Below are 14,600 nucleotides of genomic sequence, written 5' to 3'. Positions count from 1 at the left end.
GAAGTATTTACTACCAGCAGCAAAACTACATAGGTCACAAAGCTGTCCTCAGGTCACTCATAACCCAGCACGGTTGCAGGTCCTGACCTGCATTGTTACCTTGGGCTGAATGCATTCTCCTGGCAGAAGTTATCCCTTGAAGCTCTAATACCCACAGGTGAAGCACCACCTTGGACAGGTTTTCCACTTGACTAAATGTCCCTGCCATTTCCAGACTGGAAGCAGGACTTCTACATCAAATACCCCATAGCTGCTTTGTCAGCTGCTGTCTTACAAGGTGTCACTTCACTTCCTTAGCTCTAGGAATCCATTCATTCTCTTCTCTAGTTAGGATGGGGCCTCTGCGATTCCCTCAGGCAGTGCCCCATGACCCTCCTTTCTAAATAAGCATCAGCGTCCATTAGGACCCCCTTTGCCAAGCCCACCCACAGCTGCTAAAGCACACTGCTAGGGTAAGAAGTCTTTGGCATCAAATGGGGAAAACACTACTTTCAGATCAGTGCAGACATCCGTCAAGCACTTAGCAGTGCCATTAGAAAGACAAATCAGAGAGTGCCAGCTGCCAGAGGACCTCGTGGCAGAGCAGGACCTGCTCACTTCTGCAGGTCCCTGCAGGACCTCCCAGCCCACTTCTGTCCAGCATTGCAGATCCAACAACTGAATTTGGTGAGCAGCCCTGGAGTTTGTCAGTATAGTAGGACCAGACTCACCAGAGGCTGGAATGTAAGCCAGAGCTGCATTTCAGTGCTGCAAGTCTGTCAGCTGTTCTGTCCCCTGAGTCTGAGTTCTGCCTGCCTTCTTCCCCTGACGCTTCTCACCAAATCGCAGGGGGCATCCTCATCATTAATCGCACTGGACGTATTTGGTCCTTGGCCCCTCCTTGCTGTGGAGGTAGATGCTGGACTTCACTTAGTGACCATGTGGTCTTCAAGAGACCTAGCCTCTCTCTGCTTCAGTCACCTCACCTCTAAAATGAGGATACTAATAACACAAATCCATAGGGTGTTGTGATCTTTAAATGAGATAACAAAGGTAAATACTATCTGTACACTGATGACTCTAAAACTTCATTCCTAGCATTAGGCCTCTTTGCTGCCTCTGGATGCCTGTAGCCTACTGGAAACGGCCATCTGAATGGAGAACAGGCATCTTCAAGTTAACACACCCAAATGGACTCTTGATTCCCTCACTCACCCCCCACCCCCGCCTACCGAAACCAGCTCTTCCTCAGTTGCTCCTGCTCTGTTGTAGGAACGCCATTTTACTAGATGATCAGGCCAAGACTTTTGGCATCAGCCTTGACACCCTTCTTCTCACGCCTCTTATCCAGTCTGTTCGCAGATCTTATCTGCTGCTCTCCAAAATCACACCCAGCATGGGCCCACATCTTCCCTCTCTGCCTCCACCACCCTAGTCCAGATTTACGGATGCTGTCGCCCATTCCTCAGTAGCTGAGGTCTCTTTTTGCCCTGGGAATTTCTTCACTCAAAAATGGTCTTCTGGGGCTTCCCTGGTGGCGCAGTGGTTGAGAGTCCGCCTGCCGATGCAGGGGACGCGGGTTCGTGCCCCAGTCTGCAAAGATCCCACATGCCGGAGCGGCTGGGCCTGTGAGCCATGGCCGCTGAGCCTGCGCGTCTGGAGCCTGTTGCTCCGCAACGGGAGAGGCCACAACAGTGAGAGGCCCGCGTACCGCAAAAAAAAAAAAAAAAAAAAAAAAAAAAAAAATGGTCTTCTGGGCTTCCCTGGTGGCGCAGTGGTTGAGAGTTCGCCTGCCGATGCAGAGGACACGGGTTCGTGCCCTGGTCCGGGAAGATCCCACATGCCGTGGAGCGGCTGGGCCCATGAGCCATGGCCGCTGAGCCTGCGCGTCCAGAACCTGTGCTCCGCAACGGGAGAGGCCACAGCAGTGAGAGGCCCGCGTACCGCAAAAAAAAAAAAAAAAAAAAAAAAAAAAAGGTCTTCTTAGGGTTTTTATTACGTGAACAGAAATACACATGGGCACATTTGTTGGTCTTCACCTTTGGCTTAACTGCCAGAAACTCCACTGGAAGCAAGGTCATGAGCAGAGAGAGACTCATCTATCTAATACATAGCCTCAAAATGACAAAAACTCAAGGAGAAACAGCTGTATTTAGGGATCATCAATATGAAGCACCATTGCTATTAATGAAGTCATCGTCAGGTCACAAAGTGTCAGAGATGCAGCCTAGAGCCTCACTAATCCACATGTGGCCCGTGGACCAGCGGTCTGGGCAGAACTTGAGAGCCCATTAGAAATGCAGAATCTCAGGCTGCCCCAGACCTGAAAAATCAGAATTTCCGTATGGACCTGTGACTCATATTCTTGTTAACATTTGAGAAGCCGGATTAGAGGCCATTTAGTCTAACCCCTCTCCTCCAATATACACACACAAACAGGGACACACAGACATATACACGCAACAAATACTGGATAGATAAGGAAATTGAGACGTGGAGTAATACACTCAAGGACACAAAGTTGATGATTTGCTGTCTCTTTCATGTTAAGGGGCATTTTCACAGTCTTATTCAAAGCAATCTGTTGAAAGAACTTAGTAAGGGATAAACCTCTAAAAAGCTTTGGAGATCTATTAACTATTCCTTTGATCAGCCGTAGCTTTCTTCATGTGCACTCTGAGAAGCAAGAGGGATTAATTATGCATCAGTTTGCTTCAAAACATGTTCCTTTGATTTGGATTTAATGCTCTGTCCATGTAGTTTGAGAAACAACATAGAGAAAACACCCTGCTTATATATAGTCCAAGTTCCCACTCATCGTCTCACATTCTTGGCAAGGAGAGCCTCCGGTTCTGCTTTACCAGCTTCATGTATGTTCTAAAATGTACGCAGGGCACACAGGTATTATTTCTGCCAGCCGGATGTTATGTCAAAATCCTCGAGAAATATTTCCAAGGCCACCTCAGAAGAAGGTACAATTCATACTCATGTCTTTAGTGCTAAGAGTGCAGTCTCTGCTTTCTCTCTTATATTATAAAAGCTCTTGGGCAGGTCTGAGTGTTTCTGGTGGTTGTTTTCAACCCTATTCCTGGGTGCATCAGAAATACACATGGGCACATTTGTTGGTCTTCACCTTTGGCTTAACTGCCAGAAACTCCACTGGAAGCAAGGTCATGAGCAGAGAGAGACTCATCTATCTAATACATAGCCTCAAAATGACAAAAACTCAAGGAGAAATTGACAGAACTATTAGGAAATTGGCATCGCGCTTCATAATGAGAGTTTTTTAACACTCCTCTCAGTCACTGGCAAATCAGATAAACAAAAAGATTCAGTACAGACATGGAGGATCTGAGGACGCACTTGACAATCCAAATCTAACTGACTTTAAAAGGATGCTCCAAAAGAATATATAACTGAATCACTTGGCTGTACACCTGAAACTAACACAATATTGTAAACCAACTCTACTTCAATTAAAAAATAAGATAATATAAAATTAAAAGGACACTCCATCTAACAAATGGGAAATTCACATTCTTCTTAAGAATGTATGGAACTATTATAAAAATTGCTGACACTTCCCTGACAGTCCAGTGGTTAAGACTCCGCACTTCCACTGCAGGGGGCATGGGTTCAATCCCTGGTCAGGGAACTAAGATCCTGTATGCCACACAATGCAACAAAAAAATAAATAAAAATTGCTCACCTACTGGACCATACTGCAAGTTTCACACATTTCACAGAATTAATATGATACAGAACACATCTTTCTGACTACAATGCAAACAAGATAGAAATCAATATTCAAAATATAACTAGGAAAACCCATACTTTAGGAAATTAAAAACATATTTTTAAAAAGCTCATATGTCAAAAAAAGAAGTCATAATGAAAATTGAAATATATTTAAAGCTGAATAATAATGAAAACACTACCTATCACAACTTGTGGGATGCAGCAAAAATTGTGCCTTAGAGTATTTAGCGCTAAAATTATTCCACTAAAAAATAAAAGCTGAAAAGTAATAATCTAAGCATCATATACAAGAAGTCAGAAAAAGAAATAGAACAAACCCAAAGAATGCAGAAGGAAGGCATTAATAAAAACGAGAAGAGGGCTTCCCTGGTGGTGCAGTGGTTGAGAGTCTGCCTGCCGATGCAGGGGACACGGGTTCGTGCCCCGGTCCGGGAAGATCCCACATGCCGCGGAGCGGCTGGGCCCGTGAGCCATGGCCGCTGAGCCTGCGCGTCTGGAGCCTGTGCTCCGCAACGGGAGAGGCCACAACAGTGAGAGGCCCGCGTACCGCAAAAAAAAAAAAAAAGAGAAGAAATTATTAAATGACACAGGTAGGTCAATAAATTCTAAAAACAGTTCTTTAAAAAAAAATTTACAATCACTAATAACTTTTTAAGAATAAGAGAGAGAGAGAGATGAAGCAAAAAGTAATTAAAAAGGAGGAATGTAACAGAGGTTGACAAGAAAGAATCTTATGACAAACTTCATACCAATACATTTAAAACTTTTTAAATGGACAGATGCCAAGAAACTTATCAATGACTGAAGTCTGACTCAAGAGGAAACAGAAATACATAGAGAACTTGACTTTGCTTCCAGTTATGTTGGAAACACTCAATATTTTAAGATTTTGCACAACAAAAATACCAGGCCCAGACAACTTTATCCCAGACAACTTTATCAATAAATTCTACCAAACATTTTTTTTAATATATTTATTTATTTATTTATATTTGGCTGCTTTGGGTCTTCGTTGCTGCGCACAGGCTTTCTCTAGTTGCGGCGAGCTGGGGCTACTCTTCGTTGCGTTGCACAGGCTTCTCATTGTGGTGGCTTCTCGTTGCAGAGCACAGGCTCTAGGCACACGGACGTTAGTAGTTCTGGCACGTGGGCTCAGTACTTGTGGCTCACTGGCTCTAGGGCGCAGGCTCAGTAGTTGTGGTACACGGGCTTAGCGAGCCACAACTACTGAAGACCGCGCACCTAGAGCCGGTGCTCGGCAACAAAGAGAAGCCACCGCAATGAGAAACCCGCACACGGTGACGAAGAGTAACCCCCACTCGCCGCAACTAGAGAAAACCCACACGCAGCAATGAAGACCCAATGCAGCCAAAAATAAACAAATAAAGAAATTTATTTTTAAAAAAACATTTAAGGAAGGTAAAATTTTCAGATTACATAAGCTCTTTCAGGACAACAGGAGGTGCACAGGAGGACGGGCAGCAGCATTCTCTAACTTAATTTATGGGACTGGTATAATACCTCAAAATCAAAGGAAGACAGCATGAGACAAAATCGCTGGCTAGTCCCCCTCGTGAATATGGATGCAGAAATCTGAAATAATATCATCTTAGTGCACTGAATCCAATAATGCATTTTAGAAAAGCAGTGCATAATTACCAAGTTGAACTTATTCTGGGGATGCAAATGTGACTCAATGTCAAATAAGCTGATAATGTAACTTGTACATGACCAGGTTAAAGAAGAAAAACCAAATCATCAGCTTGAGGCAGACATGGGTCTCCCAGGACTGCAAAGTAAAAAATAAAGACAGAATATAGAAAAGGGAAAGAGGAAAGCTCTTTGAGGACTAGCAAAAACTAAAGATTCATTTTGCATCTGTAACATTAGAAAATATGCCTGTGTAATGGACATAGATTTTGAGTGTGTCCATGGGTGAAATCAACAGCCAAATAGATTTTGAGTGTGTCCATGGGTGAAATCAACGGCCAAATTATTTTTAATGAAATGAATTAAAAGTACCAAACATAAAAGGTGTCTGATACATTTTTTTGGTAAAATAGTTACCTTTCTTTATGCCTTTCCCCTCAAATCAAAGTCTTAGAAATAGCCAGAAGGAATGGGTTTTTTAAAAAACTCATTTTTTTTGGCAGTGTTCCAGTTCTGTTTGCAACCATATAGCTGAAAACACATTGGGAGTCACTTCAAATAATTTTCAGCATAGTTCACAAAATGATACACATTTTTGTGATGGCTAATGGATAGTCAATGAAAAGCTAAAATAATGTGAAATTACAAAATTATAAAATCAGTCAAACTGAATATTGCATGTGTACCTTATGTCATCCCCCTTTTAGATCAATCAAGAATTTTCTAAGATGCTCTTCCCATGTTTCCATTCAAACATTCAGTATTCTTTAAATGTATCCAGTTTTATACTTATGGAATCAAATTATGCCAAGATTTCAGGTAATCACTTAAAACCAGAGAAGAGTGTTGCTCGTCTCTACTCTTAAAACCGGGAAGTTGCGTAGCCAAATATTGAGGCAGACAAGGCCCTTCATTTTCCATTTTCCTACAAAGCCGAGTGCCTCCGGTGACTGCATATTGGCTTCCTAGGGATAATGGAATTGCACCCACAGGCTCTGGAACTATAAACCATGGGCAACAGATGTTTGCTAAGCATCAGTACATTTACAGGGGCTCTTGTTCTGAAGTGTGTTTCCTACATCACAGTTATTGAGTCCATTTTAAGGACAGTGGAGATTGTCGATGCACTAAATGAAAGAGGATACAGAGCTTTCCGTGGTGTGTTTCTCTTCCTCTGCTGGTATCCTTGATCCTCTGAAGGAGGACCAAAGGGAAGACTAATGTGTTTTTTTGTTGTTGTTTTGTTGTTGGTTTTTTTTTTGCGGTATGCGGGCCTCTCACTGTTGTGGCCTCTCCCGTTGCGGAGCACAGGCTCCAGACGCGCAGGCTCAGCGGCCATGGCTCACTGGCCTAGCCCCTCCGCAGCATGTGGGATCTTCCCAGACCGGGGCATGAACCCGTGTCCCCTGCATCGGCAGGCGGACTCTCAACCACTGCACCACCAGGGAAGCCCTAATGTGTTATTTTTGAATGTCAAGTCATCTAAAAGGTAGATTAATTTCAACACTACAACCCTATTGTATAGACTCGGGAACACTTGCTACCTTTTATTTTTATTTAAGGAAGATACATGATGTTGGTCTCTGAGATAATTGTGACTGATTGAACTAGCTAAGGCAGAACCCCCCATACCCATCAGGGACCTCCCACAGCTGTGTGTGTGGACAGTGAAAACTCCTGCCCGTTGTAAGAAGCCTTTTTCTTCAGCGAAGGCCACAGAGTGGCTGCTTAAATGCAAAAGGCAGAGAATTATGTATTCTAAGAACAAACTAAATGAGAAACCACTATTTAATTTTCTTTCTCAACAGCAGCCCCAATGCATTGACAATAAGAGATTGAGAAAGTATTTTTTTTTTGAGAAAGTATTTTGAAGTTTAAAACTAAAGCTTTACTCTGCAAATGGAATGTAGAAATCATTAAGAAACTAGAGTCAAGATATTGAATAGAGATCAAAGAATCTGATACTTGAAAAACTGAATTCAAATGCAGTTAATTTGGGCCATACCTCACCTACCATCCCCTTAACAGATGATTTGATACATTTAACAAAGATTAATAACATGGTTTCTGCTCCTGAGAAGAGCTCTGCCAAATGAGACCAAGCAATGCAGGAGGATGCGTGCTGGCCTGGAGGCCTGTATGAAGGTGTGGGCCTGCAGAGAGGGTGGTGCAGGATGCTCAAGGGAGACGGGGAGCATCACGTGGAAGATGACACGAGAGCTGGGTCACTGAGGATGAGGAAAAGGTGGGGAGAGGTCAAGTCGAAGGTATGGTGCTGGGAATAAATAAATAAAGCTACATCTTTCAAGCATGTTTCCAAAACATGGTGACTGGATTAATAAAGCTCCTGCTTTTTCTTGTCTCCTTCAGTGTTCACGTATCCAGAAAATGGCACTGACGATTTCAGAGACCAAGCAAAGAACATAAACCACCAGGTATTCATGGATGTCTTGGAAAACAGACCAGACAGGGTCCTTAGATCATTCTGTAGGTCACCACCCAAGTGGGTCATGAAATGGATTTAGGGGGGCCCAGACCAGCATTTTTAGAGAATAATGTAGCATAAGGTACATAGCGTAGACAGCGTTGAGCAAAACAAATACTACAGTGCATCCAGGGTACAAAGGATAAGCATTACACTGTATGCTTTTGTTTCTGTTATGTAGTCAGATACAAGTTGATATATGCTCTACAGTGTATTAATTATATAATTATGTAATATATTATGACTATTTTAAAGTACATAAGTATATATTTATTACATTTTATGGTAATTTACATATGCAATTAGAACAGAATAATATTTCATAAAGTACTTGAGCTTCGGATAGCAGAGCGAATCACAAACAAAAAGAATGTAGTTGTGTGCAACTTGTGTTTATGTTTTCTATATATGGCATATATTCATTATATTATGCATTTAAATGTATTATACAATTATGTATTACATATATAGTGTATACCTATACAACATATAATATGTCACATATTATATAATTTTAAATTATGTATGTTATAAAGCATAAACATTTATATAGGATTAACATTTATGTAGTTAATAATAATAGCTAATGTTTACACAATACCTGTAAGACTCTTGTATAGTGTACAAATTGGGGACACAATGGAATCGACCTCACAGGGCTGTTGTGAGGTTTGAGTATGCTAATCCATGTACCATAATACCTGGCACACAGTAAGCCATCAAAAATGGTAGCTTTTATCATCTTTACTGCAAAGTTTCATAACCAGTAGATGGTGATACCATAACATAAATTAAATCAGTCTAATGCCCAAATCTGTAATTTTTCCACAACATGAATGAACGAATTTCTGGATGAATATACCCAGATCCCTTTGATATGCTAGATACAGAATTGTAGGCTAACTGAAAAAAGTCTATTTTAGGAAATGGAAGTTGTTTACTACTATTCACATGTCTCCTGTCTATAGAGAGAATATTCTCTTGCCTGGACCCACCTTTCGTGAACAACTATATCAAAGAAAAAAATTGATTTGAAGAAAATTGCAGTATTTCTGACAAAGAACTCTACATAAATGTTTCCAAATAGTTTGTGGTGAAATCAAACTCAGCCAGGAAATTAAAAATAAATCTATGTTTGGAACAAAGTATTTAATAACATTTAGGTATTTTAACACTTAAGATCCATACACTGGAATTACATTTAACTTCTCCATTTCCTATTTTCTTTCTTCTCTGTATTTCTTCCTCCTTCCTTCTCTCACTTCTCTTTTATTTTCTCTTTCAGGGACCTCTTTCCAAAGACCAATTACAGATGAACACCTATGTTGCCTTGTACAAATTTATACCACAAGAGAATGAAGATCTGGAAATGAGGTAAAAATATTTTTAAAGGAAAAAAAGAATGAAAGAAAAATTTTAAGTCAGTATCGTTCCATGTGAAAATATATAATTCAATCTGCGCTCCCTCCAAGTGTCTTAGAGCAACGACTGTCAAATGTTAGTGTGCAGGGCTGGTGAACACAGATCGCTGGACCTTATCCCGGGAGTTTGTGACTCAGCACGTCTGGGGTGGGGCTTGAGAATCTGTATTTCTAGCTGGTCTGCAAGTGGTGCTGATGCTGCTGGTCCAGGGACCACGCTTTAAGAAGTGCGGTTAGGGCTTCCCTGGTTGTGCAGTGGTTAAGAATCCGCCTGCCAATGCAGGGGACACGGGTTCGAGCCCTGGTCCAGGAAGATCCCACATGTCGCGGAGCAACTAAGCCCGTGCGCCACAACTACCGAGCCTGCGCTCTAGAGCCCACGAGCCACAGCTGCTGAAGCCTGTGTGCCTATAGCTGTGCTCCGCAACAAGAGAAGCCACTGCAATGAGAAGCCCGTGCACCACAACAGAGAGTAGCCCCTGCTCGCTGCAACTAGAGAAAGCCCGCGCGCAGCAACAAAGACCCAACGCAGCCAAAAATAAATAAATTAAATTAATTAATTAATTTAAAAAGCAGTTAGCACATCGTCACCAGAGCTGCTGCTGGGAGTTTTCATGAAGGTTGAGCAACAGATGCACTTGGCATCCTGTGGGGTCCAACAGGGAACCAAAAATGTGTACTTAATGCCCAAATTAACACTGATTGACCAATCAAATTAAAACTCTTTGTTCACCCTGCTGGAGACTGGCAGCTCCTCCTGGCTCCTACCCGGAGCTACTTCTGTTTCAGGAACCATCCCACTTCATGGTAACTGAAACGAGAGGACAGGTGAGCCTCAGGGCCCTCACGAGGTCCTTCTCTGGACCACAGTCTCTTCGCGTTTCAGGGGTAGTGTGACTGGAGTCAGTCCTGTGTTCACACCCTACTTGCTGTGTGACCTTAAGCAGTGTCTGAACATCTCATTACTCTGGTTTCCTTACTTATAAATGAATAATAATGACCGTTTCCCCTTAAGGCACTTGTGAGGGTGAAATGAATAAGGTTCCTAAAACATACAGCACCATCGTGGTAAACACTCAGGAACTGGTAGTCAGTAAGGTGTTTGCAATGTCGTGTTCACTGGCTTATCTCAAAGAAAAGAACTCACTCCTTCCCTCCATTTATGACCCAAAACACAAGTAATCTCAGGAGAAGGCTTTGGTGTTTTCCAGTCCTAGAGCAGGATACAAGGGGCTGCTTTTGTAGCCACATGGGCCCTTAGCGATGGGTTCTCTCCTCTTCTGAAGAGCATGGAGAGAGAAATCAGCACAGAAGACCACTTAACTGTCACAGTATTAGGGAAATAGCCTCCATTTCTGTGGCGGACTCCACTTGTCCGAGTGCCGTGTAGGTCAAGTTATCAGTCGCCGATCATCCCTGAAGATGACTCTGGAACGCCTTGTCTCCACCCTGGAGCTCTTTGAACGTTTCCGCATCTCAGGTCTGTGCCATTTCCCCGGCATGGTCCCTCTGGCTTTTGCCTGAATATAGTTCCTCCTCAGTGAAATCAGCCTTCTCTTCCACTTTCCCCAAAGCCCCTTAAAAGGAGAGAGCTACCAAAAACCTCCATTTAGACCCTGTTTCCTGGGGCCCATATGCCACCGGGGTCAACGCTGGCCGCTCAGCTGCCCCTCCTGGTGCATCACCCAGCGGGACTCCGTAGCAGATGTGGGTGTCCTGCAGGAGTCTGGGAACGCCCCCGCTCACACCCAAGGTCAGTTTTCATTATTCGTCTGTGGTCTGCTTCCAGTTGATTCTTGGATCTTTCCAGGGCAGAGTTCAGGCCTGGTTCCTAGCTCCTGAGATTCCTTCAGACAATTGGGTTATTGTACATCTGAATGTTCTCCATCCTTGAGGAAGAATCACCATGCTGGACTCACTGGCTGGAGTTGTAAACATTACCTAAACAGCCTGGCTTAGGTGCAGCAGGATGAGATGGCATTTGTCAGGTGAAGCCCTATTCCATCAAAGATACAGCAGACTCTGCTAGGCAGAGCCTGCCTAGAATTCATCACTGAGGTGGTGCCTTGCCCTCAACTGACAGTCCACGTTAACCATCTGCTGATGAAGACAAGGGTGACTTATATTTACTTTGCAATAAATAGTATACTGGGTCCTTCTTGAGATTATCATTTGGGTGTCTAGAGTTTAAAATTTAACAACTCCCCTTTATGCAGATCCCACAGTTTTGTATTAGAAGATTGTTCTGAAGTCGTCAGATGGAAAAAATAACTCCAGAGAAATCTAGACTATTACTGGGGTACTGAGGAGTAAGGTCTAGCTGCCTGGCGGTGGTCGTAAGTTTTTGTGCTTAGGTTAGTCGGTTACAGGCCTTTAAAAGTCAAGTTGTCTGGTCACGAATCAAACGTTTACAGTCTGCTTCGAGGCAGACCAGGACTGTTCACTCCCAGAAGTGAAATGTCTGCGTTACATAGACTGCAAGATTGGAGTGATAAATCATACTCATTTTTTTTGTAAAGAGATTGTAGGTTCCCATTTTAAAAGCCAAGCTCTTGATTTAGAATGTGTAAGGCAATGCTTCGGGGATTTAGTATCATTCCTTGAATGAACTGGTGCTTTGTGAATTATCTTTTTCTCCTTAAACCATGCGGTAGAAAAAAATCCTTTTAACAAAATACCATTCTCATCTCTATTTTCTGACAATAGGGCATCTTACCTAACTTTCTGAACCTCTGTTTTCTCATCTTGAAAATAGTGATAATAAGCCCTGCCCTCATAGGATGGCTGTGATTAAATAACATAGTAGGAGCTTAATAATATTGGTTCCAGTCAGTTCTGTTCATACTCCAGAGGTAGGTGCTTCCTTTTCAGACTTAAGAAGTGAGAGAGAAAGAATGACATACAACATGGATTCACCGAATGTTTAGGAATAAAGAGTGGGCATCACTTGACCTGGATTTAAGCCCTAGCCAAGCCACTCACTTAGCTGTGTGACCCCCATGAAGCCTGAGAAAGTTCCACAAGCCATCTGAGCCTCTGCTTCTACACTTGTGAAAGGAGATAATCATTGTGCCTGCCTTAGATCTGCTCATGACACTCAATCTTTGTTTAAAACTCTCTAATGTCCTCCCACTTCCTTGGGTCAAGACTAGAATACTTACAGGGACCTCTGGGACCCGTACAGTCTCATCCCTGGTGACTTCTCTGCTTTGTCTTGCACCATTGTTCCCCTCACCTCTCTGCTCCATCTTCTGTTCCCCAAAAGGATCCCACTCTCACCTGCCAAGGACTTTTTCTTCCTGCAGTCTGCTCCTCCTCTCGCCTCAGCCTCCTAGCCACGCACCACCACCACCATCTCACACACACACACACACACACACACCTGCTTCCAGTTGACGGTTATGCACCCACTAGATCTCAGCTCCGATTTCTCTTCCTTAGTGCAGCCTTTCTTGATAAGCACAACCTGGGTGATGAGATCCTCTGTTACATACTTTCGTGACACCATATTTCTTTTCTTCAAAGTACTTATCTCATCTTGTATCTATTATTTCTTGAGTTACTTGGTTAACTTCTATCTCCCTTGTAAAGCCCATGAGAATGAGTCTGTATCTGCGAACACTTCTGTCCCTGGAGTGTAGTACAGTTCTTGAGATATAGCAGATGCTTAATAAATATTTCATGAATGAATGGATGAGTATTGTGGAGATTAAATGAATGAACCAATGTCGTGCCTGGCATATACAATTAGTGGGCAAAGAAAGTCCATGATAACATAATGGAAACTATAAAAGAGGAAGCAAACCCAGCTCAGAGGGTTTAACCAGGACGTGTTTCCTGGAGGAGATGGGCTTTGAGCCCAGGATGAATATGATTTGTCCAGAAGAAACTGTAGAAAAAGAGACCAAAAGTAGCCATAGGCGTATTCACAAAGAACAAGAGTTTAAGACAATTTGGCAGAAGCCCTGCTAAGCCAAATGCAGTTTGGGCATGGAGGAGTGAGCCTTAGAGAGGAGGAACCCAGAGTGCTACCCCCTTATTCTTAGAGCAGTGGTACTCCTCTTAGAATTTCTGTGGTCCCATCACTGGTCTCCAAACACTGTCTAAAGGCAGAAGCTTCACACAGTCAGCTTTGCTACAGTTTCAGGGCAAACTTCCTTCATAAATTCATCTGCTATTACCTCCCCAAATCTCTGGAGCTTTCAGATCATGATAATCTTCCCACCGTCATGGGCAGAGAGCAGGAGAGAACAAGGGCATAGGGCAGAAAGGAGCAGTGTCTAAGAGTCACACCTGGGGCTGCCTTCCACCTCTGACACATGCTTGCTACATCAGTTTGAGCAAACTGTTTAATCTCTTGCAGCCTCCATTTTCTCCTTCCTAGGGAGACAGAGTATTTAACGAGATAATGTAAAAAAAAAAACAGTGAGATTTCATGCCCAGGACAGAGTGAGGTGCACAATATATATATATATATATATATATTTTTTTTTTTTTTTTTTTTTTTTTCTGGCTGCGTTGGGTCTTCGTTGCTGCGCACAGGCTTTCTCTAGTTGCAGCGAGCGGGGGCTACTCTTCATTGCAGTGCACGGGCTTTTCATTGCGGTGGCTTCTCTTGTTGCAGAGCACGGGCTCTAGGCACGTGGGCTTCAGTAGTTGTGGCACGCGGGCTTTCAGTAGTTGTGGCTCACAGGCTTTAGAGCACAGGCTCAGTAGTTGGGGTGCACGGGCTTAGTTGCTCCGTGGCATGGGGGATCCTCCCGGACCAGGGCTCGAACCTGTGTCCCCTGCACTGGCAGGCGGCTTCTTAACCACTGCATCACCAGAGAAGCCCACACAATATATTTTAGATACCTTCTCTTCATAATTTGCATCATTTCACAATATGTTTTATTTCCTGGTCTTCTGATCAATTACCCTAAAGATATATAGTAGAAAAAACACAGTTTAAGTTTCTGTCTCGCCTTTGAGCACATCCAAGGAGACTTTATCTAATTGGTCTAGTGATAAGGATGCTGTGACACCCTGTCCCTCATCTTCTGAGTAGGTTTTGTGGTTGCTGACATGACATGCTCTAGGTATGGAATTTCACCACTGATACACAAGTTGTGATGCCATCATGCAGGGCTCTCCAGCCCGTTGCTGATGATTTGAGGTCTCGTAACGTTAAAGAGGCACCCGGGTTCCTCTAAGTGTAATGCGCGTGTATAGTAGATAACTTTCTGTCATTAAGGGTCTTAGACAATTTCCACCAAAAACCCTTACTATCAGGTTTTTGAGGAGTCCTGAAAATTACACTTTATGGA

The 14,600-nt window shown here is 43.1% G+C and overlaps 1 protein-coding gene across 3 annotated transcripts in view; it reads left to right on the top strand.

Annotated features, from left to right (window-relative positions):
* The window catches only part of STAC (SH3 and cysteine rich domain), a 102,814-nt gene that overhangs the window by 67,538 nt on the left and 20,676 nt on the right, over positions 1-14,600 (top strand). For all 3 annotated transcript variants that reach the window (XM_032650476.1, XM_032650477.1, XM_032650475.1), the window contains exons 7-8: positions 7,759-7,823; positions 9,159-9,247. In XM_032650476.1, the coding sequence (XP_032506367.1) occupies positions 7,759-7,823; positions 9,159-9,247 (154 nt within the window). The remainder of the gene's footprint in view (positions 1-7,758; positions 7,824-9,158; positions 9,248-14,600) is intronic.

Source organism: Phocoena sinus, chromosome 11, assembly GCF_008692025.1.
Source record: "Phocoena sinus isolate mPhoSin1 chromosome 11, mPhoSin1.pri, whole genome shotgun sequence".
NCBI lineage: Eukaryota > Metazoa > Chordata > Mammalia > Artiodactyla > Phocoenidae > Phocoena > Phocoena sinus.
Note: the sequence above shows the minus strand (reverse complement) of the source record. Positions and strands in the feature narration are given on the sequence as shown.